Source organism: Macaca nemestrina, chromosome X (assembly GCF_043159975.1).
Source record: "Macaca nemestrina isolate mMacNem1 chromosome X, mMacNem.hap1, whole genome shotgun sequence".
Classification (NCBI taxonomy): domain Eukaryota; kingdom Metazoa; phylum Chordata; class Mammalia; order Primates; family Cercopithecidae; genus Macaca; species Macaca nemestrina.
The window spans coordinates 110,153,147-110,180,848 of record NC_092145.1 but is presented as its reverse complement, the minus strand read 5'-3'; the positions used below and the strand labels follow the sequence as shown (position 1 = coordinate 110,180,848).

Here is a 27,702-nt window from a genome sequence, read left to right as displayed (position 1 = left end):
CACAAGTGGCCATTCTTTCCAGATTTCTGACATCTTCAAGTGCCACTTCCTGGAAAATTACACAGTTTCTAGGGGGCATGAACCTGGCCTGGTTATTCAAAAGCCATTGAAAAAAAAAAAGAAAAAAAAAAAAAAACAGAGGACAACCGGAGTCTTCTAAGAAGAAGCTCATACTTCAATTTCTTCTTGTCTAGAAAACTCAGTTTTAGAGAAGCATCTAAAATGCTAGAAATCGAGATCAGTGTCTCTCAACTTCAGCATTACTGATATTTTGAGCCAGGTAGTTCTTTGTTATGAGAGGCTGACCTGTGCATTGTAGGAGGTTCAGCAGAATCCCACGCCTCTACCCACTACATGTCAGTAGCACTTCCCTCCACCCTGAGTTGCAAAAATAAAAAATGTCTCCACGCATTGACAAATGTCTCCTGGGGAGCTAAATTACCCCCAGTTGAGGACAGGACCACTGGTTTAGAGGCATGGTAGTGTTGTAGTTAAGAGTGTGGTCAGCTGGGAATGGTGGCTTATGCTTGTAAGCCCAGCACTTTGGGAGGCAAAGGTGGGAGGATCGCTTGAGTCCAGGAGTTTGAGACCAGCCTGGGCAACATAGCAAGACTTAAAAATTAAAAATTTAGCTGGGCATGGTGGCATGTGCCTGTAGTACCGGCTACTCTGAGGAGGCTGAGGTGAGAGGAGCCCACCTCACATAAGCCCAGGAGTTTGAGGCTGCAGTGAACTGTGATTGTGCTACTGCACTCCAGCCTGGGCAACATAGTGAGACTCTGTCTCAAAAACAAAAAACAAAACAAAACAAAAACAGCATAGTCTTTGCAGCATTATGTATGAATCAAGACTCTTGCTTACTGGCTGAATGACCTTGGACAAATCACTTCACGTTTCTGACCCTCACTTTCCTCATCTGTAAAATGGGAACAAATGAGGCCCGGTTTAGGCTTATTGGAAGGACTAAATGAGATCATGTATATTAAGCACTCAGTATATAGTGGCAATAATAATGTGTTAATATTATCAACTATTTTTAATTAATAAAGGTTACAAGTTCCTAGGAAATAGTGAATGAGAAAGGGAGAAGGTTTCTCAAAGGCAGACTCAGAACTTATTTTTTAATTGCCCATACTGCCATTAGAGAGTTCAGCTTTTCCCATTTGTTAGTAGGCCTCACCAACTAAGAAGCAACAAAGATGATCTTAAATCTTTCTCCCAAAGGCTCCATAGCCAGATCTGGAAAGGCAGGATACTAAGCTTTATACTATGGAATCTGTTTAACCTGTTTTGAGATAAGGGTTTCTTAGGTTTCTATCTATGTGTATACATGGTCGAGCTCTAATCCACCCCTTCGCCAGGAGTTAAGTTCTCTAAATATCAAGAAGATGAGAAGAGTCTTACCGTAGAATTACACCACAGGCAGCGGAAGTCTTGAAGTCTTTGATAACTGCCACAGCTCTCATGACATACTGCACACTGAGAGCTAACAGGCATGTTTCCTTCTACCCACTGATGGGGCATGTTCTGCAGAAAGGTAAAAAGACACAGGAGGTAGAAGTTAGAGATATAAGGAGAGGAAGGGCCAATTGGAATAATTGTACTACTCCATGGAGGACATTAGGTAAATGACCCAGGCTCTTCATAGTCCTGCCCTCCCTACTCCAATGCTAGTGAACAATGACAAGAGGGAGGTTCATTCTTCCAGATAAGTTGGATTGTGAGCCTGGGACTTTGCTTATCTGGAGTTAGGAAGAAGTCTTCCTTCCCCTGTGTATCCTGGTTGAAGGGGAGATGGGAGAGGCAGAATGTGGGAAGACATGGCTGGTACTTACTACTTCATCTGCAGGCAGGAGGAGGTCATCAGTGATAGACAATGTATTCCACTTGCAGTCTTTGCTTGCTCTCAAAGCACATAATCTGTGAGATTTCACTTTGCACACTGTGAGAAGAAGAAGAAAAAAGATGGGTGTGAATCTGGTAACAGTGAGGACTCTAATTCCCTTCCCTAAGCTGCTGTGAAAGTTAGAACACAGATGCATTCTATATAGTTCTTTTTTTTTTTTTTTTTGTTGAGACAGAGTCTTGCTTTGTCGCCCAGCCTGGAGTGCAGTGGCCGGATCTCAGCTCACTGCAAGCTCCGCCTCCCGGGTTCACGCCATTCTCCTGCCTCAGCCTCCTGAGTAGCTGGGACTACAGGCGCCCGCCACCTCGCCCGGCTAGGTTTTTGTATTTTTTAGTAGAGACAGGGTTTCACCGTGTTAGCCAGGCTGGTCTCGATCTCCTGACCTTGTGATCCGCCCGTCTCGGCCTCCCAAAGTGCTGGGATTACAGGCTTGAGCCACCGCGCCCGGCCTATAGTTCTAACGTACCTCCAAAAACCTATTTCCAATAGAATCCAGTTCCTTTTTATTCTTACTGGCTAATCTTTTTACTATCCAGCTTGAATGAAAATTGATGGTAAGAATGAGGTGATTTCTGTCTTTTTAACACTTGTGATAATATAGTCCTATTCCCCCATACTCATCCCTCTATTTTCATCCCCCTCATGATAGTTTCCTCCCTTTTTCTTTCCTCAGTCAGGGTTAACCTCACACCAGAGTCAGTGACCTAATGTGAGTTAATGATACTAAAGCCACATGAGTTCCTATATCTACCCACTGAGCTTCACTTCCTAAAGGAATCAGAAAGGTACCTTCACAGATGATGGCATCTCTGGATAAGGCAGGAATGCTCTCTCGACAAACATTGCAGTGCTGAGTCCGGTGGCTGTAGCTGGAGTACCAATAGTGCATTCCAACAAGAAAAGGGTTATTTTCTGCTGCAGGTATCTAAAATAAACAAAAGAGAAGAGAGAATAGAGGATGAATCACAGAGAAGGATTAAAGAGGGCCTGAAAATCTGCTGCTAAGTCTAAAATGGCCTACTGTATAGGTGTCAGAGCGTGTGAAGAGGAAGACTGAAAGCTGGAGCCAATACCAGGGACCTGGGATTTTTTTTGTGTGTTTTTGTTTGTTTTGCCAGTCATTTTCAAAAAGAAAATAATAGAGGGGCAGATCCTGGAATAGAAGCTGAAGTGCAGTGGCTCACTGCAACTTCTGCCTCCTGGATTCAAGTGATTCTCCTGCCTCAGCCTCCCGAGTAGCTGGGACTACAGGCGTGCACCACCACGCCCAGCTAATTTTTGTATTTTTGGTAGAGACAGGGTTTCACCATATTGGCCAGGATGGTCTCCATCTCTTGACCTCATGATCCGCCTGCCTCGGCCTCCCAAAGTGCTGGGATTACAAGCGCAAGCCACCGTGCCCGGCCAGGAGTAATGATCTTTATATTGCTTGGCCATTCACTCTATTGGCTTAGTTCAAGCAAAAATGTGTTCTGTTAGCCTTGGCCTTGGTTCTCTTTAAGTAGTAAGCAAAAGGAGGCATTAAGTTGGAAATTCAGTGATATCCAAATGTTCTAGCCAGGGAATAAAGACAGGAGATAAGGCTCTGACTCTGGGCTAAGGAATATTCTATAAGGCTTTAACTACCTTCTGGAGGTATACACTTCCCTTCCTGGCTGCCAGGTGAGCAGAGCATTGCTTTACCTGGACAACAGTTTCATCTCAGGGGATTCTTTTAGGAATCCCTTGAGTATTCTTTTAGGAATACCACGCTCTGACTGCCTATAGCAGTTTCCTGATTAATCAGCTTAATTCATTCAATAATCCATTAAACAAATATTTACTGAGTAAATACTTTGTGTTCGGCACTTTTCAAAGCATTTGAGATATAGTGAACAAGACACAACCCCTGCCCACATGGAGTGGCATCCTTTTTGGTGTCCTCTTTCATGGTACTGAGTTTGACATTTTTTGTTAACATGCCTTAACATTTTTTGTTAAATGCTGCATTTGTATATCACAGTCTGACTTTCATGACTGTAGGGAAGGCACAGGGTATTCCAGCAACAGTTCTGAGATTGAAAGAAGGGAAGGGTGAGCACCAAAAAAAAAAAAAAACTCCAAGGACTCTTACACCTTTTCACTAATTCCTGTTAATGTCTGATTTTCTCCTTCTCTGCCTTCCCCTGAAGTTTAGACATAGGCGTACAAAGAGCTTTTCATTCTTGACATTATAATGAGTTGGGTGTATAAAGGCATGACAAGACTTTAAAAAGAACTATATTTTCTTCCTGACATCAGTTGACAGTGGGGAGGGAGAGAGAGAGAGAGAGAGAGAGAGAGAAAGAGAGAAAGCTATTGAGAGCTCTAGCACATTAAGTATTCATTCTTGATCAATTTACAGGAATTAGTTATCCAAGACATAGCCTACACATAGCCCTCTCTGATCACTCCTTCCCACTTCTGGCATGCTGGTTATGTGCTAAGCTACTGTTGATTTGACCTGGAACCTTCTGGAAGGGAAAGCTATTTTGATGAACTAAAGGCTCACATGTTCTGGGATTGCTTTGTGATTGTAATGTTTATTGTATATTAAGGCACTGGAAAGCTCTAGGGTGATTAGAATAGAAGATGGAGAGTCCTGAGGAAGTGACATACTCTTGGCTTTGGCACTTTGAGCTCCTAGAACCTTTCTACTCCCCAAGTCACTAGATTGTAATTCTACAAGCATCTTCTTTTTTTTACTCCCAGTCTCCTCTCCTTCAATAATTACTAAGAACCTATTATGTATCATCTACCATGGGAGGCACTGGAGATGCAGAGATGAATAAACCGTAGCTGTTTCCATCAAGGAATTTATAGTCTACTGGAGGAAACAAATTCTAAAATCATTCCTGTCTAGAGTGACAAGTGAGCTCTTCTAGAATGTGCAAGCTTTCACAGGACTGCGTGGAAGAAATTCAGAGCTCTGCCTGGGTATAATATTAAATTTCATGGTCCGAATTGCCTACAGAATACATAGGAATATGTAAAATGGACATTGCTTAGGTTCCGCAATTGAGGTAATGGAATTCATATTCCTTGTGTACATCCTATTCTGTAAGGAAACGTTGATGCTTCCCACCCTGGATGAGTATTTGTGGTGATTGAACTGTGTCCCCTCAGAAATGTGTTCAAGTCCTAACCCTTGGCATCTATGAATGTGACCTTACTTGGAAATAGAGGTTTAACAGATATAATCAAGTTAAGATGAGGCCATATTGGATTAGAATGGGCCCTAATCCAATGACTGGTATCCTTATAAAAAAAGAGGAATTTGGACACAGACACACACACACAAAGAGGAGAACACCTTGTGAAGATACAGAGCACACAGACACAGGGGAGAACACCAGGTGACAATGAAGGCAGAGATTGGAGTGATGCATCTGCAAGCCAAAAAATGCCAAAGTTTGCCTGCTATCACCAGAAGCTAGGAGGAGGCAAAGAAGGATCCTCCCCTAGGGTCACTGGAAAAAGCATGGCTCTGCAGATACCTTAATTTGGGACTTCTAGACTCTAAAACTGTGAGACAGTAAATTACTGTTGGTTTTAAGTCATCCAGTTTGTAGTTATTTTATTATGGCAGCCCTAGGAAACTAATACAGATTTTGGTACTGGGAAGTGGGGTGCTGCTGTAACAAATACCTAAAAATGTGCAAGTGGCTTTGGAACTGGGTAATGGGTAAAGCCTAGAAGAATTTTGAGACACATGCTAGAAAAAGCCTAGATTGCCTTGAACCAAGTGTTTCTAAAAATATGAACATTAAAGGTGTTTCTGGTGAGGCCTTATGTGAATATGTGGAATGTATTGGAAACTAAAGGAAAGGTAATACTTTTATAAGGTAGCAGAGAACATGACTGATTTTGTCCTACTGTTGGGTGGAAAGTAGACTTTATGAGCAATAAACTTGAATATTTGACTGAGGATATTTCCAAGCAAAGTATAAGAGGTGCATCTTGGTTTCTCTTTGCTGTTTATAGTAGTATGTGACAGGGAAGTGATACATTGAGGAAAGAAATTGTGTTAGTCTACTCAGGCTGTCATAAAAAAATACCATAGACTGAATGGCTTAAAAACAGAAATCTATTTTCTCACAGTTTACAGCTGGAAAGTCCAAGATCAAGGTATCAATCAGTTCAGTTTTTGGTGAGGGCTTCCTTTCTGGCTTGTAGAAGGCCACCTTCTCACTGTGTACTCTTGTGGTTTTTCCTCAATGTGTGCATGTAGGGAAAGAGAGAGAGAGAAGAAAGAGAGAGAGAGAAAGAGAGAGAGAATATCTATTTCTTTTCCTCTTATTATAAGGCCACCAATCCTATTGGATTAGGTCTCCACCCTATGGCCACATTTAACCTTATTTGCCTCCTAAATGTCCTATCTCCAAAGTCACATTAGGGGTTAGGGCATCAACATGTTAATTCGGGTGGAGGGCACACAATGGAGTCCATAACAGAACTATCAAGCAAAAAGTCACCAGAACTAGAAGATTTAGAAAATTCTCAGCTTATCCATATTGCAAAACACAAGAAAGTGTGCCCTGCAGAGAACACCAAGGGTGTGTCTGGACAAACTTTTGCTGGAGAGATGAGATGTGGGACACCTGGCTCTGATTAACCATTTCAGCAGAACACTGTCAGATTGGACTGAACTTGGACTGAAGGGGACAGATATGGGATAAAATGAAGGAAGGTTGTCAGACTTTATAGGCATGAAACACACTGATAAAGCGACTCAGCTGTGAACATGTGTTATCCTTCAAGAAAATGGAAGAATGACTTCCAGGGGTAGCTCAGAGGCCAGCAAGGTTGCCGAGAGAGGCTCAGAGGTCAGAGACGCTGCTATTGCCATTATAGGCCCAAAGCATGTGGGCCCAAGGGGCAGGGGCACTGTCTCCTCGGTTCCAGAGGGTGGAGTTGTCTCCTGGGTTCCAGAAGGTGGGGCTACCTCCTTGGTTATGCAGGGGATTGTGGGGGGATTGACACTCCAGTGAGCTAAGTGGGTAGGGTCAAAGAACAGAACACCTAGCCACAGAGAATTATTCTCAGGCCTGGAAAACCTGATGGAATTTGCCCTGGTGAGTTGCCAATTTTTTTAGACCTGCAACCATTTTATTCCTTCCATTTTATCCCTTTCAAAATGGGAATATCTGTCCTACGCCTGCCCCAACATTGTATTTTGGAAGCATATAGCTTGCTTTCTTGGTTTCACAGGTCCACAGACGGAGAGGAATATTGCCCAGGATGGACCATACACAGAGTCTCACTCATACCTGATTTAGATTATTTACAAAATGATATTTTGGACTTAGATTTAATGCTGGAATGTGCTACGGCTTTTGAGGATGTTGAGATGACAGTGAATGTATTTTGCACATTGGAAGGACATGAATTTGGGGGGAATAAGGGGTGAATCTTGTGGATTGAATTGTGTCCCCCCAAGGGATATGTTCAAGTCCTAATGTCCACTATCTGTGACTGTGATTCTATATGGAAGTAGGGTCTTTGAGGATATAACAAATTTAAGATGAGATCATACTATATTATGGTGGCCTCAATCCAATGACTACTATCTTTATAAAAAAAGAAATTTGAACTTAGATACATACAGAGAGGAGAACACCATGTGAAGATACAGAGGGAACAGGCACAGGGGAGAATACTAGGTGATGACGAAGGCAGAGATTGGAGTGATGTGGCAGAAAACTAAAGAACACCAAGAATTACCAGCAACCACCAGAAGCTAGGAAGACACCAAAAAAAAAAAAAAAAAAAAAAAAAAAGCTCCCCTAAATCTTACAGAGATATCATGGCCCTGTTGACGTGTTGATTTCAGACTTCTAGGCTCTAGGACTCTGAGAAAATAAATTTCTGTTGCTTTCAGCTACAAAATTTGCAGTAATTTGTTACAGCAGCCTTAGGAAACTAATACAGTATGTCATTATAGGTCTTCTTACTTGTTGACACAGATTAAAAATCCATTTTGAAGACAGATTTAAAACTGTGGCATGTACACAAACCACGGATCTCTAAATGCTAAAGAAAGAGTCTTCTTTAAAGTTTTCAGTGTGTGGTTCTTGGGTTTTTGTGTTTGATTTTTACCCTCTCTAAAATACTTAGGTGAATACATTCATGCAGTCCATTGCTCCGATCAGATTCTTCATTTGCAATGGACTGAATGCTTGTGTACCCCCTTCATATCATATGTTGAAATCCCAACCCTCAAGGTGATGGTATTAGGAGATGGGGCCTTTGGGAGGTGATTAGGTCATGAGATTGGCATCTTCATGAATCAGATTAGCACCCTTATAAAAGAGGCCCCAGAAACCCACCTCACTCCTCTTTCCACCATATGAAGACACAAGAAGACAATTGTCTATGAACCAGGAAGTGGGTCTTCACCAGACACTGAGTCTGCCAGTGGGTTGATCTTGGACTCTCTGGCTTCCAGAATTGTAAGAAATAATGTTTGCTATTTGAAGTCACCTGGTCTGTGGAATTTTTTATAGCAGCCCAAACTGACCAAGACAGGAATTGGTACTGAGAAGTGAGGAGTACTGCTATAACAAATACTTAAAAATATAGGAACAACTTTGAAACTGGGTAATGGGTAGAGGCTAGAAGAGTTTTGAGGTACATGCCAAGAAAGCCTAGATTGTTCTGAATAGAATTTTAAAGGAGATTTTGGTGAGAGCTCAGAAAGGGAAAAGGAGAACTGTAGAGAAAGCTTCCATCTTCTTAGAGTATACCTCAGTAATCATGAACAGAATTTTGGTAAAAATATGGACCGGCCAAGAACATGTTACTGGACAATAAAGAAAAAGTGATTGTTGTTATAAAGTGGCAAAGAACTTGACTGAATTGTGTTTGTATGCTAGTGTTTGATGGAAAGTAGAACTTGTGGATGATGAAATTCAATATTTAGCTGAGGGTATTTGGTTCCTCCTGACTGCTTATAGTAAAATGTAAGATAGAGAGTGACATCAGCAAGATGGCGGAATAGGAGTTCTCCAGCTTCTCTCCCTGCACTACAGAAATCCATATGGCAACTATCCACAGGCCAGAATACCATTGTGAATATCCCAGAACTTGGGAGTGAGGCTGAGGCTCCCCCCTTGGACTACAGAACTGAGAAAAGCCAGGGTCAAATGGTAAGAGGAATGGTTCTCTTTTACTGTGCCACTTCCCCCTCAAGCTGGTGCAGTGCCACAGAGAATTTCCCTGAAGTTATGGTTTCTAAGTGGGAAAAGAGAGTTGAAGGCAGATATTCAACTTCCTCACATTTTGGAACCCTTCACAGGAAATCCACTCCTGTCTTGTCCCACGGGAAACATTGGTAGTACCAGCAGGGCTAGGTCACCTGGGGTCAGTTAGAAGCAAAAAATGGGGTGGGGCTCACAGTAATCAATGTATAGATCTTAGTGGCTGCTCTGTGTTCCTGCCAATGGAAGTACCACATCAGAGGAGCTAGCCAATAGCACCATGCTGCAGGAAACATGGTCCACGGGTCTTCTGGGCTTGAATTCCTAGCTAGCTTCTTCAGACAACCTGGGTGCTCTAACTCTTCCCCAGGCCAAGGGATAACTGTTAGGCCAGCAATTAACCAGAACACCTGGCCCCATCCAACCGTAGTGTCAGGGAGGTGATCCAATAATTCTGATGCTCATTGACAACAAAGCCAGACAAGGACACAACAAAAAGAGAAAACTACAGGCTAACATCCCTGACAAACACAGATGCAAAAATCCTCAATAAAATATTAGCAAACTGAATTTAAGAATACATTGAAAGAATCATTTACCATGATCAAGTGGGATTTATTCCTGAGATAAAAAGATGATGCAACATACATAAATCAATAAATGTGATTCACCATATCAACAAATGGAATTAAAATCACATGATAATCTCAGTGATGCAGAAAAAGCATTTGACAAAATTCAAGACCCTTTCATGATTTAAAAAAGAAAAAAACCTCTCAACAGATTAGGTATAGAGGGAATGCACCTCAGCATAATAAAAGTCACATGACAAACTGATAGCTAGTATCATTCTAAATAGTAAAATGTTGAAAGCTTTTCCTCTAAAATCAGGGACAAGGATGCCCACTCTCATCACTTCTTTTCAAATTCTGATAATTCTGATAATTATTACATGTAAAGACCAGAGCAATTAGGCAGGAGAAATAAATAAAAGATATGCTAATAGGAAAGAAACAAGTGAAATTGCCTCTAGTTGCTGATGACATGACCTTATGTACTTTTTTAAAAACCTAAAGACTCCACCAAAAAACTGTTAGAACTGATAAACAAATTCAGTAAAGTTGCAGGATATAAAGTCAACATACAAAAATCAGTAGCATTTTATATGCAGGTTGAGTCTCTCTTATCCAAAATGCTTGGGACCAAAAAGTGTTTCAGATTTCAGATTTTTTTGGATTTTGAAGTATTTGCATTATACTTTCTTGTTGAGCACCCCAAATCCAAAAATCTGACATCTGAAATGCCCCAGTGAGCATTTCTTTTAAGCATCATCTTGGTGCTAAAAACGTTTTGGATTTTGGAGCATTTCGGGTTTGGGATTTTGAAATTTGCAATGCTCAACCTGTACCAATAATGAACTATGTGAAAGGAAAATTAAGAAAACAATCCCACTTACAATAGCAACAACAACAAAAAAATACTTAAGCGTAAATTTAATCAAGGAAGTAAAAGACCTGCATACTGAAAACTTTAAAAGATCAATTAAAAAATGGAAGAAAAAAACAAATAAATGGAAAAATATGCTGTGTTCATGGACTGGAAGAATTAATTTTGTAAAAAATATTCATACTACCCAAAGCAATCTAGAGATTCAATGCAATCCCTATCAAAATTTCTATGACATTTTTGAACACCTTTCCTCTAAGATCATCCAATGTAATTTTTCACACAAATGGAAAAAAATCCTTAAATTTGTATGGAACCACAAAAGACCCTGAATAGCCATAACAATCTTGAGCAAAAAGAACAAAGCTGGAAGTATCACACTTGCTGATTTCAAAACATATGTAAAGTGATTATAAATAAAACAGCATGGTACTGGCATAAAAACAGACACATTGGCAAATGAAACAGGGTGGGAAACCCAGAAATAAATCCATGCATTTACAGTCAACTGACAAAAGTTGACAGCTTTTTACAAAGTTGCCAGGAACACAAAATGGAGAAAGGACAGTCTTTTCAATAAATGGTGTTGGCCGGATAGCCACATACAGGAGAACAAAATTAGACCCTTATATGAGGGGTCCTGAACCCCTGAACCACAGATGGGTACCAGTCCATGGCCTATTAGGAACCAGGCTGCACAGTAGGAAGTGACCAGTGGGCGAGTGAGCATTACTGCCTGAGCTCTGCTTCCTGTCAAATGAGCAGTGGCATTAGATTCTCATAGGAGTGCGAACCCTATTGTGAATTGCACATGTGAGGGCTCTAGATTACACACTCCTTATGAGAATCTAACTAATGCCTGATGATCTGAGGTGGAACAGTTTCATCCCGAAGTCCTCCTACCAACCCCCAATCACAGTCCATGGAAAAATTGTCTTCCATGGAAACTAATCCCTGGTGCCAAAAAGTTTGGAGACTGCTGCCTTATACCATATTAAAAAATCAATTCAAAATGGGTTAAAGACTTAAATGTAAGATCTGAAACTGTAGAACTACTGTGATAACACGAGGGCAAAAGCTCCCCAACATTGGTCTGGGCAAGGATGTTTTGGCTTTGACCCCCAAAGCACAGGCAACAAATGCAAAACTGGACAAATGAGATTACATCAAACTAAAAATCTTCTATACAGGAAAGGAAATAATTAACAAAGTGAAAAGACAACCCAGAGAGTGGAAGAAAATATTTGTAAACCATACATCTGATAAGGGGATAATATCCAAAATATATAAGGAACTGTAACAACTCAATAGCAAGAAAACAACCCAATTAAAAATGGCAAGGGACCTGAACAGATATTTCTCAAAAGAAGATATACAAATGGCCAATAGGTACATGAAAAAAATGCTCAATATCACTAATCATTAAGGAAGTGAAAAATTAAAATCACATTGAGATATCACACCACACCTGTTAGAATGGCTTTTTAACAAAAAAAAGATGAAAGATAATAAGTGTTGGAGAGGATGTGGAGAATAGGGAACTCTTAAGCATTGCTTGTAGGAGTGTAAAGTAATATAGCCATTATGGAAAATAGTATAGGGGTTCCTCAGAAAACCTAAAAATAGAACAACCATATGATCCAGTAGTTCCATTTCTGGGTATATGTGGAAAGAAACTGAAATCAATATGTCAAAGGGATATTTGCACTCCCAAGTTCATTGCAGCATTATTCACAATAGTCAAGATATGGAAACAGCTTAAGTGTCCATCAACAAATGAATGAATAAATAAAATGTGGTATATATACACAATGGAATGCTATTCAGCATTAAAGAAGAGGGGAATTCTATCATTGGTGACAACATGGGTGAATCTGGAAGGCATTACACTAAGTGAAATAAGCTAGCACAGAAAAACAAATACTGCGTGATCTCATTTATATATGGAATCTGATAAAGTTGAACTCATAGAAGTAGAGAATAGAACGGTGGTTGAGGGAGAGGAAGAGGGAATGCGGAGATGTTGATCAAAGGATACAAAGTTTCAGATAGACAGAAGGAATGAATTTTGCGATCTATTGTGCAGCAGGGTAACTATGGTCAATAACAATGAATTATATAGAGTATATTTAAATAATTAAGAGAGTAAATTTCAAATATCTCACCATAAAAAATGATAGGTAATCGGGGTGATGGATATGTTAATTAGCTTGATTTAATCATGCCACCTTGTATACATATATGAAAACATCACATTTTACTCCATAAATCTGTAATTATGATTTGTCAATCAAAATTAATATTAACAATGTTTAAAAATGAAACATAAATAAATAGCTCATTAATCAGTTTTATTTTGATTATAGTTAAAATTATAATATTGTGCATATATTTGGTTAATAAAATGTTATTAAAATAAAAAATGTGAGAGGAGATAAATGAATTGAGGATGGAATTGTTAAGCAAAAAACCCATAGAATTTAGAGATTTTGGAAAATTCTCAGTCTGTCCACGTTACAAAAAATGAGAAAATATCTTTGAAAAGGTGTGAAAGACCCACTATTTGATAAGGAGATTAGTGTGGATGTCAATCACAGACTTAATTAACCATCTCTACAAAAGCCAGGAATAGAGATGGGATTATAGTAGCAGAACCACTGTCAGCTGAGACTAAAGGAAATTGAGAAAATGGGACGAAGCAAAGGAAGACCCTACAGGACTGGACCGTAGAACTATTCGGATGCGAACTTCTTCAAGACAAGTAAAGAATGATCCCAAAGGTGATTCAGAGATCAGTAGGGCTGCCACTCCCACCACAGGCCCAAAGTGCACAGTTCTAGGTGGCAAGGCTGTCTCCACCTCAATTTCAAAGGGTGGAACCAATGCCCAGCAGAGCTGTGGGGATGGAACAGTCCAGCAGAGCCCTGCGGGCTTGCACCTATTCCAACAGAGAATCATGCCATGAATAGGGTCACTGTAGAGAGCCACAGCATTGGCACTGCCCTGCTGATCTGTGGGGGTGATGTTGCCACCCGAATAGGTCTGGAAGGCAGAGCATCGAGCTAGAGGATTACAGATGCTCCCAGTTTACTATGGGGTTACATCCTGATGAACCCAGTAAGTTTGAAATATTGTTAAGTCAAAAATGGATGTTTTGTAGACATGATGGGATGCAAAAACGCAAAGTACAATATCCCCCAAAACTTTGGCAACACAGTATACTGTAGGATATGGGTTGTTTACCCTCAAGATTGAGTGGCTCACTGGGAACTGTGGCTTGTGGCTGCTGCCCAGCATGGTACTGCCTATCACTACCTCAGGAAAAGATCAAAATTCAAAATTTTGAAGTACTATTTCTACTAAATGGGTATTGCTTTTGCACCATTGTAAAGTCAAAAAGTTGTGAGTCCAACTATCGTAAGTTGGAGACCATCTTTATTCTCCAACTTTAAGATCTCATGGAGCTTGCCTTGCCAGGTTTTGGACTTGCCTGGGACCTGTCATTCCTTCCTTGTTTCCTATTTCTCCCTTTTAGAATGAGAATGTCTATCCCATGCCTAGTTCACCATTTCTATTTTGGAAGGACATAACTTGTTTGACATCACAGGTTCATAGCTGGAAAGAAATTTTGTCCAAGGCTGTCTCACCCATACCTGATGTAAATGATATTTAGATGATACTTTAGACTTTAGAATTCATGTTGGAATGAGTTAAGACTTTTGGAATTTATAGGTGAAATGAGTGTATTTTACATGTGAGAAGGCCATTAATTTGGAGGTGTGCAGGGGCAGATTGCAATGCACTGAATGCATGCTCCCCACACATTATAGGAGGTGATGGATCCCTCATGAATGAGATTAGCGCTCTTATAAAAGGGACCCCAGAGAGTTTTCTTGCTCCTTTTTCTGCCATATGAGGATACAACGAGAAGACTCCCATCTATGAACCAAGAAGCAGCCCCTCACCAGACACTGAACCTGCCAGCACCTTGATCTTGGACTCTACAGCCTCCAGAAGTGTGAGAAATAAATGTTTGTTGTTTAAGCCACCTAGTCTATGGTATTTTTATTATAGCAGCCTGAACTAAGACATCACTGATGTAGGGCAGCTAAGGGTACTTTCCCCACCTCCTGAATTCCTTTCAGTATAATCCAGAAGTCAGATATGTATATTAATTATTTGTCTATTAGTTAAATGAAACCGTATTGACTCTAAAGCACTTTCCAAATGTGAGGATTTAGTAATATTAAGTGTTTGCAAAGTACGTAAAAGTATCAGGTGAAATATTCCACAAGGCACAGTTGGCTACAGATATAATTCCATAAAGGAGCCTTTTTGGGGATGGCTTATATGATAAAAGGTTGAGTTTAGATAAAACGAAGTCAGTGGTTTGTGCTTTAATGTGAACTCAACTGCTCAGTTCTATCAAAGTTTGGGGAATTATAGAATAGTGTTAGGGCCTCCCAGGTTGGCCATTGGTAGGGTGACCATGTTGCCCACATTGGGCCACTTTCCATAGTGAAAGGGGAGCTATTAATACTTATGTTGGGACAAGGGCAAACTGGGCTCAGCTTGAGCAAACCACTAGCCATGGACACACTATGCATGAGCTAGTCATTTTGCCACTTTGAATTTACTTGCTGAGCTATACAATTCAGTTGTCTACCTTAGTATTCCTGCCCCATAATCACAAAGGGTGGAAATTAAAGGACAGAAAGAAGATAATTAGGCAGAATTTACGATATCCTCCTGAGAACTTGGATTAAAAATTAAAAGAATTAAGATATTAATTTTGCCAGAATCAACTTAAGATTTTAGGCAAGGCAAATGAAACTTTCTGAGGCTCAGTTTTCTCATCTGCTAAATGAAATCTCAGAATCATAAGCTTTTCAAGTTGAAAGGAATTTTGAAGTTCATCTAGTTTGCCCACTTGAAAAAATCAGTTTTCTGTACAACATCTGACAAGCAGTTGTTCAGTTTGTTTGTTTGTATTACTTCCAATGATAGGGAGTTCTCCACCTCAAGAGCCAGCTGATGCCATTCCTGCAGCTTACAGTGAATGTTAGAAAGTTCTTTCTTCAACTAGGCCAAAGTTTCAGAAAAAAATTTCCAAAATTTAGAGCTTTAGGAACATTAGATGGACTCTTTGGTAAGAAACTTAGTTCCCTACCTTTGGAAGAGTTCAAATAAAGGCCACATGACTTACATCTCCAGATGCTCTAGAACCTAGTATCTGGAGTCCAGATAACTTTTAAGGTCTATTTCTGTTTCCACAGTCAATGATTCCATGACAATTCATTAGGAAGAGCAAACTTTTTAATCTAGTCTTCCAAGCAGCTCCTTATTTCTAACTTTCTCCTTTTATTCTTTCTTTAAATCCCCCAGCCTCACACCTTTCATCTGTCTGTGACTTTTCTACTTCATTTGCCTCTTTCTTATATTTAGGTTATCCCCCACCCCTAACTCAGTATCCACACTTGTCCTCCCTTTCTATCCTCATTTTGGGGCTTGACACTGTCTCGCCATAATTAATCATAGCCTCTTCTCTGAATTTCTGGCCTTCAGTTTTTCCCTTGTCTAATCCATCCTGTATTTATAAAGTATCCCTCTTATCAATTCTCTTCTCTTTTGAATCCATCCTTAAGCTTAACTTTGTATACATTGCAAATCTTCCCCACTCTTTATCCAGGCATTGAAAAATCTCCATAGTCAGGCCCCATCTTCCTCTCAAGACATACTTCTTGGACACAATTTCCTAAACTTTTCTGGTGAAATGGATTCTCCCTTTCACTGTATTCCAAAATGGTTCTGTTTTCCTGTTATTCAGCTTTTGCTTATACCAGTTCCATAGCCCAGGACCTCCCACTGCCCCTAATTCCCTGCCACCAATAAAATACAATCTATCTTTCAAGGTCAGTCTTAAATCTCTCCTCTGTTAACTCTAGCCAGAGGACTCCAGCCCATACTTATCTCTTCCTCCTCTGAACTCCCATACCACTTTATTGTCTGTTTCCTTCATCTGGCAATCAATCATGCATTGCCTTGTAACATCTCTGAAAACTGTCATTTATCTTGGGTACTGTCCTTTAACTGTTTCTTTTGTGTATATAGTGTCTCCGTATTACCTACAAAGCTCATTGAGGCTGGGAGCAAGTATTGCATCTTTTTTTTTTCCTACTCTCTATGAAACAGAATTGGGTAACTAGTATGGGATGGCTTATTAATGTGTACTGACTAGTTTCCAATAGATTATCCAATTACTTTGTCACCACTTTAATAGACCACTAAATCCATGATTAATCTTCCCTTGCCCTATTTGTCAGGCACTGGTGGTGACGGAAGATAGAAGGGACCATTAGAGATAAGGCACATATGGGAGAAAGCATATTTGACTATTTAAGCCTCAAGTAAGACAAATTGCTAAGATGCTGGTGCTGAGACGTTTCACTATCAGCTAAAAGTATTCCTTAATAGATTTAGGTCCCTGGAGAAGCTCCACAGAGGTTGTGATTACAACCTGATATAACTCTTCCAAGAGAGTAAACAGGGATTTTTTTTTCCTTTCTAGTTTGTGGTGGGTAATCAATACCTAGGTGTTTAATTCAATGAATTCAGGGATGGTGCACCAATTCTCTAGTAGTCATCAGAATTTCTCTAGCAGTTTTTGCGTTCCTAGAACAATAATTAAAATTCAAAATATCCTATGTGACCTTTTATGCCAAACTGAAAATGCTATAAGATTCATGAGAAACCCTCCAGTTTGAATAGAGGTTAAGTCACAGGAAGGAAAGATATTGGTCCACAGGGATGAAGATAGGAAAGGAGCATGGAATTCACAACTTTTTATGACTGCCTCTAATGTTGTACTGTAGTGGCCTTATTGGTTGGGGCAGGAGGCGAAAAGGGGATGTGCTTCTCCATTAGGAAAGGAAGAAGAAAATAACAAAGAGGTAAGATTCTGAGTGCTAAATCGTATAAAGATCACCAGCAAATGCTAAGCAAAGGATCTCTCAATTTAAGCATATATAATGTGGGACTGGGGGAGGCCTTAATGATATTGGAGAGGCCTCAAGTCAGCCATCTTGTCATGTTCCCCATCATTGCTATAGGGAGCAGAATGTATAGCTATGAGACTAAGTGGTCAAAAGCTTGAGAAGTACTTGGGGAGTAGGGATGGATGGCTCTTCTCTATGGCATTAGTTTTATTTCTAAACCACATTATCCAAACCACTTCACATACTGCTCCATTCAAATTGCCTAGAACAATCATCTATGCATTGCTAGTTATTTAAGACATTAGGTTATTTTAAAATCTGGATTCACCTTCCCCTTTATCTCTAAGACTTTTACAGCAGAATTTTGCTTCAAAATGAACCATGTATCATTCTCTGTCCAAATCCTAGTTCCAAGATTTCCTGCAGATTCATTTATTCATTCAAAAGATATTTATTGTGCCTTTACTATGTGCCAGAGACTGCTCTAAGTAAATAACTGACACAGATCTCTCTCCTCTTGGAACTTACATAAATTCTAACTGTGGTAGATGTATAGAAGGGCAGGCAGAGTGTATCTCCTGAAGTTTGATTGAACCAGTTACTGCCGGGAGCAGTGGCCAGATATTTGGTACTGCCAGGTTAAAAAGAACCCTGCTAAGCTTTGGAGAAGATACTTCTTGCTCTTCCCTCTGCATTACTTTTGTAGTAGACAGAAAACAGAAAGGCAAAGAGTATAGTGGTCAAGGACATAGGCTTTGGAGTCACATAGCCTGCATTGGAATCCTAGTTTCACTACTGAATAGTGATTCCACCTTGGACTGGTTCCTACCTCTTTCTGAGTCTCAGTTGCCTTAGCTGTTACTATTGTCATTCAGCAGACCCAAGTTAAGACTGCTGATTCCTGTTTTCCTAACCTAAGGGCATCTACATTAGCTGCTCACACACATCTTGAGTGACTCATCCATTGGGCATACATTTACATCTACATATTAAGTGGATATGTATAAAAGTATCTGCACCACATACTTACAAAGGTCTGAGTCCAAGTGAATTACTCCTATTTATGAATAATTCTAAAGAGGTTTTCTGTCTTTAATTCCTAACCAGGTGGTCTCGGCTTCCATCTCATTATTTCCCTGCTGTAAAGGTGGCTTAACTAATGCAATTAATTATTTACCTATTAAGAATTGTGTGGCTTCTCTACTAGTTTCCTTACCTTATAAATTTCTCCCTGTTGGACGGTTTTTATGATGTTAATCCATTCTTCCATGTCTTTCCGGTTGGGTGCAGCCAGAGTGATTTTTCGTTGTGGTGTGATAACCTAAACAAAAAGTCACATTATTAGCTGGTTCTCACTCCATAACTTTGCCTTCAAACAGAGTCTGTGAACTCTCTAAGAAACTACACAGTTGTACCAAGCACAACATAAGGCACTTCTTGAATATAAAACAGACGTTCCCAGAGCCACTGGTAGCTCCTTAGATACCCATCCAAAATAATAATAATGCTAATAGCAATAATTAACATTTTAATGCCACTCACTATGTGCCAGGAACTACTCTAAAGCACTTTATGCATATGATTTCATTCAATCTTCATTACAACCCTGTGAGATGGGCATTGTTATTTTTCCCATTTCATAGCCCAGAAAACCAAGACAAAAAGAGTTAAATGATTTGCCCAGGGTCACCCAGCAGGTAAAAAACTAAACCAGAATTGAAATTCAGATTCTTTGGCTTCAGAATTCATTCTTTTAAATACTAAACCACGTACCATCTATTACTCAAGTTAGTTTGCCTGAAAACCCTACTTGCTTACTGCTACTCTGTCTACTTGAAGTGGTAAAATTGTATGTGGTTCATTAGGGTGTCCCTGTTTCTGTTTGGTGGGAGAGTGAGATGTCTAAAAATCCAGTTTCTTTCTTTCTTATGGTTAGGGACAACCTGAAGAGAATTTTACGGTTGTCTTTCTTAATCCTGCTTGGCACAAGAACCCAGGCAGGAATAATAAGAATGCCACACTGAGAGTCTAGCAGACATAGACCATGAGCAGGACTTGATCTTTTCCCAGAGGGAAGGAGGGATCATGGATAGCTACAGCATCAGTCACTGCTTCCATTGCCCTACTGCCTTTACTATAAGCTCCCCAAGTCTTGAAGCTAGAGCTCACCACACCAACAAGGAATTTGTTTCTTCTTTTGCATGTAGCACAGTGAAATTACGTGGTAGATGGAAATAAGAGCTAGTCGGGATTGTGATAACAGCCACTCCTTTGGTCCAAACCCATTCTTGAGTGGGGCTGATGTTCACTGCTTCTGTGCTTTAATTAGGTTAAGGGGCAGCCTAGCCCTTATGATTTATTTCTTTGTAAAATGGAGACCAAAAACATTAGCCTATAGGCTCATCACCCAAAGGCTCAGCTTTTTGGGATTGGTCAACACAGCCCTCAGCTTTACCCTGTGTCAAGGTGATGTAATGAGAGAGTAACAAAAGCAAAGTCTTCTTCTTAGACCCAGTCACTCTCCTTTCAAGGGAGGATGGAACATGAACCAACCATGGAAGCAGGATATTGGGTCTGCAGCTCTTTAGTCTGTTCGGTACTATCCCCTACCTGCCTAAACAGGAACTCCAGTCTCCATATTCCACCATTGAGGCTGGGAGAGGACAGTTCTGGAAGGAGGTGGGTAGGAGAATTCCTGGACCACCAAGCTTTCTATTTTTCAGTGAGTTTTCTGGTCTGGATTCACTTGAATGACCAAAGCCATGTGACATTTCAGTCACACCAAGCCCTAGATGCTTCCCTAGAAAATCCTCTGCTTTCTCTGAGGCACTTTCATCAGTAATCTCAACATGGGGTAGATTTCACTTTGAATTAGGGCTCTTATCTACTTCATCAGAGGAGAGGATGTCATGTAACTCAATTATCCTGCCATTTTCTATAACATATTAGCAGTGTCTTGAAAGACTCCCAGTGATACGCTTCTAAATCACCTTCACTGGAAGGACTGATTTTTATAAGTCACATACTCCCTTCCCCTTGAAATCAGCTTAGCTTTATACTGGTAATAAGGAAAAAGACCATCACTTTTTTCTTCCCTATCAATGGGCTGCTAGAAAATGTTTGCATGAATGATAACACTTTGGGATCAAAGGAAATTTTGGAAACCTGAAGTTCAAAGAAGTAAGAAGTGGTTATGGAAAGCTATCTTCCCAGCTAGCCCCTACCCCTGCCCATTCAGTCATTCCCAATCTTACTTACACAAAAACTGTGGCAAAGGTTTCTACAGCTGCTTTCTGCCACAGCGGCTTGAGACAGATCAATCGTTTCAAAGTGTGCAAACTGGAAAGATATAAGAGAGAGAGGGACAAGGAACCGTCTGGTTAATGATGCAAAGAGACATTAAAAGGTATACACACACACACACACACACACGCACACACAGACTTGCTGACAGGCATTTGTGGCAGTCATGATCCAATCATTTCTTTGGCTTGAGGGCTAACATTTATTTAGCAACATGATTTTTGTTAATATATCACGCAACAAAAAAAAAATGAAATCAAAATAAACTTTTTACAGATATTTATGTGGAATTATAGGAAGGCTTGAGTTGGTCAGTTCAGAATTATTTAAACATAAAGGCTTATGCTGGAAAAGATAATGGGATGTGGTTTAACTAGAGTCCTAGAGAAACAGATTGTGATTAACTCCTATTTTATTGGGTGGCAGCCTTTGCAGTGTTGCTAGTCCCATCCAGTTTGAGGTCTGTGTCTCCTTGTTAATTGGCCATAGTAGATACCATCTAGCCAGCAGCAGGAAATCAGTATCATGGATACAAGCAAGGCCGGTTTCACCGGTATACAAACTGTGCAGTCACACAGGGCCCCGTGTTCAGAAGGACCCCACACTTAGTTTAATGCTTTGCTGTTGTCATCTTAAAATTACTTCATAATTTTGTCTTTGTGCATGTGTTTCGTAAGTGAAGTCCAATGGGACAACAGATCATGCATATGAGCAGAGTAGATAGGCGCAATATACATTTCCACCCCATGTCTTGTCACTCCATTTGCATTTGTGATGCCCATGAACATAGAATTCTAGTGGACCCATGAAGAGTGGGAGTTTAGCAAGACTCAAAGCAAGTACAAGATAAGTGTGTTACATCTATGACTGAGTAAGCAGTAGGGGAGCTGACAGCCCTGAGAGGTCATACTTTCTGTTGGAACCAGAACTTGCTTCAGACGTAGAAAAAAGACAATGGTTTCTAAGAAATATGAAAAACCAAGAAGCCCTATTGTATTCTTCCTTGCTCGTTACACCCCTGGGTTAGCCAACCATTTCTGCTAAAAATGATGACATGGAAGGAAATGGAAAGATAAGGTAATCCATAGTACTTTCAGTTAGAAAAGTGTTGGTGGAATGTGCAAGTATCGAGAAGTAAAATATGAACAGTTGAGCTAGTTTTGTGCAGTTTTTTATACTGCTGAGAACAAAATACATACACTTGTATGAGCTACTAAACACAAATTGTATAATTTTAGTGATTCTTTATATGAATTAAATGCTCTTACATTTGCATTTAAAACTGGTGTTGTATAGTGTTCAGATGAATAGTGAAATTCATGCTAATTGTTTAAAATTTTATTTTTCTTTACTTAGAATTACATTAGCAAGTAAAAACACCATGACAAGTCTTTGCTTTATATTAATATTTTAGTATAAACATAAAGCGTTATATGTTAGTAGCTTTAATACAACTTCCCCCTGCTTTTTGAGTAAAGGGCACTACATTTTCATTTTGCACTGGATCCCCAAAATTATAGTTGGTTCTGGGTGCAGAAGCTAGCTGGGAAAAATACGAAAGGAAAGGGATACAGAAAAGAGAAAGGAGAGAAAAGTATCCCCATTTGACTCAAAAGGGCAAGTTAAAAAAAGCGTAGAGGGCTTCAACTTCCACCCTAATGTTTGCTGACATATCTTTACTTATTAGTCCATCTTCCTGCACAAACGTTTCCTGGCACCCACCCATTAATCTAGTTGACAATATGCTATACATTACCGCGGGATGGTGTGCAAAGTAGAGCTTCTGTCCTTGAACCAGAAAATATCTAAGCTTCCATCTCTTGAAGGAGTTACAGTTCTTCAGCATAGGTCCTTCCTTCAATATTTTCTGAAAGATAGAAGCATGGTGTTGAGCAATTAGATCAATTCATAAGGTCATATCACTTGTTTTCTCAGATGGAAAGAGCAGACATCTAGAAGGCTCTATCTTGTCACATATCTGAGAAATGGCCTGAAGGCCAGGTGAGAACACAGTGAAGCTTGTTCAATCAGAGGAGACATTGGTTACCCTTGGATTACTCATTCAGGATGATATAGGCTTCACGTTTATCAGGCTACATGGCCCAAAAACCATGAAGAATATCTCTATTTGCAGTAGAGGGCAGGAACATGAACACACAAGAACACCATTCCTAGGAAAGAACACGTGGTAGAGGAAAAGGCTGTAAAGGCAGATTTTCTGGAAGTCTCCTGATTGTAGCTCTAGACAGGGCTCACCTGTCAGCTCTTTAAGAGTGTTCCTTTTAGAATATTAAGTTGGATCGTGTTCCTTCCTTGTTCGCAAGCCTCCAATAGCTTCTCAACACTTTTAGAGCCAAATCCAAAGTCTTTACCATGGTTTGTCTTCAGCAGACTCATGATCTCATGAAGGAGCAAGCACATAAAAAGGAACCACAAGAAAACTACCTTCTGATTACTTTCGTTACATCCCATAGTCTAACTACTGATTTTTCAGTTACCTGCTGAACAGACTGATCCTAACCAAGCATAGAGTCTACTTACTATTTTCATCATTGAGGAAGTTCTCACTTAAGTTACAGGATACAAACCAACATGCAAGACTGCCATTTGGGAGAAGTACTCAACCCCGCCAAGCTGGAATCAAACTCATACTTAATGGACGAAGGGCCAGATTGAGTTTAAAATCACCAGATCAAGGCCCTACCATGAATTCTATCTATCATCTAAAGTAGCATTCACCATTGGGTGGCTGGAGAAGTGTTTTGTTTGGCCTACCTAGTGTTTTTCAAAGTTTTAAATTAGTTGGTAATATTTAAAAGGTAGAAGATTTCATATAAAAATTCAGGTTTCCTGTTCCTTAAAAAAAAAAAAAAAAAGAACATCTGGTAACATTGAATTTATATTCTCACATGGCAACAATCTGCAGAAACTGAGTACCAGCTGCCCCCTTCAGATGAGGTGCCTGACTCCAGCAGGAATTTGAGTTTAGGATCCTGATCCAAATAATTATTTGTCATTCCTGTTCTCCCAAATACACACACACATACACATACACACATACACACACACACGTACTCATACACACACATTTATACACTCTTCAATTTTCTAAACAATTGGATAGTACTAGTGGATAGAGCCTCTGTATCTCAACTGAAAAGTCAGTTCATAAGCAGTCATGATTTACCTGAACCCTCTTCATAGCTTATGGGAGTTTCAAGGTTATCGTAACACCCTTGGGATGCAAAAGAATGGTGCTGAGGAGTCAGAACAAAGAGAACAATACGATCTTGTGGGAAGGAGGGAGGTTGCAGAGAGAGAGAGTAAGAAATTATATTTAAATTGTTGAAATTGAGTCATCCAAGAGAAAACAACTGCTGTAAGCATTAAGAATATATTGTTCCTTTCCTCTCTCTGGCCAGGTGGCCTAAAGTACAATTCTCAATAATGGCATTTGGTTTTTTGTATCCTAACCCTCTCACCTCTATCCATATACTTCTCCACACTAAGTCTTCGTATTACCTAGGCAGTCCTATTCACTTCTCTCTGCTAAAGACTTAAATTCCAAAATTTAACGACTCCAATTCTGTACAACTGAATCTACACCCATTATCTCTGCCCTTTTCCCAACTTGTTCTGCTCTGTTAAAATTATTAAATGCTTCCTTTACTCTTCTTATTTTGTCGTATATAATGTCCCCGTACAAGCTCATTTTACAGTTTTTGGTTGGCTACTTTCTCCTTCCCTCCACTTGCAGTTTAAAGTTTTGCAGTTCTGACTGTCAGATATTTACACTACTACATTCTCTTGGCCTGTTCTGAGAAGCACTTACCCTTAAAGAACCATTTTTCAGGCATTGCAAGTCGTGGGCTAGTAAACTAAAATCTCTCAATTTATAACTTGTGAATATGATAGCCCAAGAGGACTCAGATTTTAGCTTATGCATTTGATAAGCTCTTTAATGATAATACTATGAGCAAGAAGGAAAAATGCTATCTTTGTTCAAGTTCCTATTTTATCTGCCTGTAGATCACATCCCCTTCCTCAGCAAGTCATCCTGCTTGGTTATTCAGAGCCTACTCCCAACAAACCAGTAGCCACCCTCAACTCAGGGGACCCCAATTAAGCTCTACCACTCAGGGGACCCTTATAGACAATAGAGCTATATAGGAATAAGTTTTCTATATCTCTCCATAACTAAATTAATACAAATCTGAAATAGATTCTGATAAGATGTATAAGCCCCCGAGTAACAACTAGAAAAATAACTTTTAAAAATTATTAATACATCATAAAGCAACAATTAAATACCACTACACGTGGATTAGAATAGCTAAACCCCAATACAGTGATGATACCAAATGCTGGCAAGAATATGGAGCAACAGGAACTCTCCTTCATTGCTAGTAGGAATGCAAAATGGTACAACTAGTTTGGAAGACAGTTTGGCGGTTTCTTACAAAATCAAACATACTTTTACCACGTGATCTAGCAATTGAAATCTTTGCTATGTACCCAAATGCATTAAAAAATTATGTCCACACAAAAACCTGCACATGAATGTTTATAGCAGTTTTATCCATAATTGCCAAAACTTGGAAGCAACCAAGATGTCCTTCAATAGGTGAATGGGTAAACAGACTATGGTAAATCCAAACAATGGAATGTTATCCAGTAATAAAAATAAATGTGCTGTAAAGCCACAGAAAGACATGGAGGAACTTTAAATGTATATTGCCAAGTAAAAGAAGTCAATCCAAAAAGGCTACATACTGTATCAATCCAACTACATGACATTCTGGAAAAGGCAAGACTATAGGGACAGTGAAAAAAACTCAGTGGTTACCAGAAGCTCAAGGGCAGTTGGGAAGAGATGAATAGGTGGAGCACAGGAGATTTTTAGGGCAGTGATACTACTCTGTATGATACTGTCATGGTGGCTACATGTCATTATACATTTGTCAAAACCCACAGAATGCACAACACCCAGAATGAACCCTGATGTAAACAATGGATTTTAGTTAAGAATAAAACATCAATATTGGCTCACCAAGTGTAACAAATGCACTGCACTAATGTAAGATGTTAATAATAATAATAATAATAATAGTCTCAGGACCTTGTTCAGTTTAGTAGCCCCAAGCAGGTAACAGGGGAAACTGGGAGGCGGTGGGTATATGGGTACATTCTTTACTTTCCACTCAATTTTTCTATATACCTAAAACTGCTAAAAATGGTCTATTAATTTTTTTTAATAAGCAAGCAAAAACAGACTGGGAATTCTGAAAAAGAAGAGTAATTAAGAGGGAACTACCTCCTATTTAGGTTTTAAAACCTAGTATAAAGCTATAGTAATAAAAAAATAATTAAAGGGACTAAAATGTTAAAATTATTAAAGGAACATAAACATATACCCATGTGATATGGCAGGGGCATAAGTATGTAGAATATTCATTGAAAAATACAACAAAAGCTCTGTCTACACCCTGGCTGTTTCCGGGAGTGGTTGTTTGAGTTCTTTTTTTTTTTTTTTTTTTTTTTTTTTTTTTTTTTTTTTTTTTTTTGAGACGGAGTCTCGCTCTGTCTCCCAGGCTGGAGTGCAGTGGCCAGATCTCAGCTCACTACAAGCTCCGCCTCCCGGGTTTACGCCATTCTCCTGCCTCAGCCTCCCGAGTAGCTGGGACTACAGGCGCCCGCCACCTCGCCCGGCTGGTTTTTTGTACTTTTTAGTAGAGACGGGGTTTCACCGGGTTAGCCAGGATGGTCTCGATCTCCTGACCTCGTGATCCGCCCGTCTCGGCCTCCCAAAGTGCTGGGATTACAGGCTTGAGCCACCGCGCCCGGCCTGTTTGAGTTCTTTAAGGGAAAAAGAGATGGCACAAATGAAGTAATCTCTTTTATACCTGATACCTAAGGTCTGAGGATATGAGAAGGGGAGAGTTTCAATGTGTGTCTACCAGTGGAGATGAGGAAGATTTATTTCTGAAGTGGATGATGAGATTGTGGAGCTACTTTCCAATAATAAATTATTATTATTATTATTATGAACACATTTTAGATTAAGTCTGGAATTACTCTCATAGATACTATGGCTTGTCAACACAAAGTTTATAATCCTTTGGCACCAGAACACGGTTGGTAGCTTGTGGAAACTGTCCTTCTTTTGCCTATCAAGTTACTTTGTTTCTGTCAAAAGCCAAATCACCATCTGGAAACTGGAAACAGGAGGACACAGTCAACCATGACAAGAACAGAATGTCAAGGCTAGGGAGTAGGTAAGCTCTGTGGTTCTAAAATTGTTTAGTGAGATAAACCTCTTCACCAAGTTAAAAGACCCAAGAGGGCATTGTTGGAAGGAACCAAACGAAGTTGTATTGCTTTGAATAAGATAAAATGAAGTTAAAACCTAGTTTTTGTTAATTAAGTTAGAATGCAAATCTTCTTAGGGGATAGGCAAGGGCTCTCCCTTCAATGCCTCCCTTCTCAGGGTGCACAAGAAGAGCTCCTTAAGTTCTAAACAGAGGCTCTATGTCATCAGCTCTGAACTTCTACAAATGCTCAAACCTGGATCTTGGAAAAGATAAAGGGCCTGTAGTCCTTTCCCTTCTGAATTCTGTCCTCCTTCAGGGAAACTTCCCTACTCACCCAATTACTGTTTCTAAATAAACCATTGTTTATTTTGTTAAAATCCCAAAACCAATAGGCAGCCCTAGGAAGCCAGTTTGAGCAGGTAGAAGCTAAAAATCCCTTGTTTGATTGCCCCAAGTCGATAAAATATGCGCATGCAAAACAATCTTTACCTACTTGGGGCTACTAAACTGAACAAGGTCCTGAG

General features: G+C 39.8%; 1 protein-coding gene across 1 annotated transcript in view; it reads right to left on the bottom strand.

Annotated features, from left to right (window-relative positions):
* The window catches only part of LOC105493945 (diacylglycerol kinase kappa), a 107,061-nt gene that overhangs the window by 36,896 nt on the left and 42,463 nt on the right, over positions 1-27,702 (bottom strand). The window contains exons 2-7 of the mRNA XM_011761990.3: positions 22,624-22,734; positions 20,823-20,903; positions 18,781-18,885; positions 2,696-2,831; positions 1,836-1,942; positions 1,405-1,527 (exon numbers count right to left, since the gene is read on the bottom strand). Of these exons, the coding sequence (XP_011760292.2) occupies positions 1,405-1,527; positions 1,836-1,942; positions 2,696-2,831; positions 18,781-18,885; positions 20,823-20,903; positions 22,624-22,734 (663 nt within the window). The remainder of the gene's footprint in view (positions 1-1,404; positions 1,528-1,835; positions 1,943-2,695; positions 2,832-18,780; positions 18,886-20,822; positions 20,904-22,623; positions 22,735-27,702) is intronic.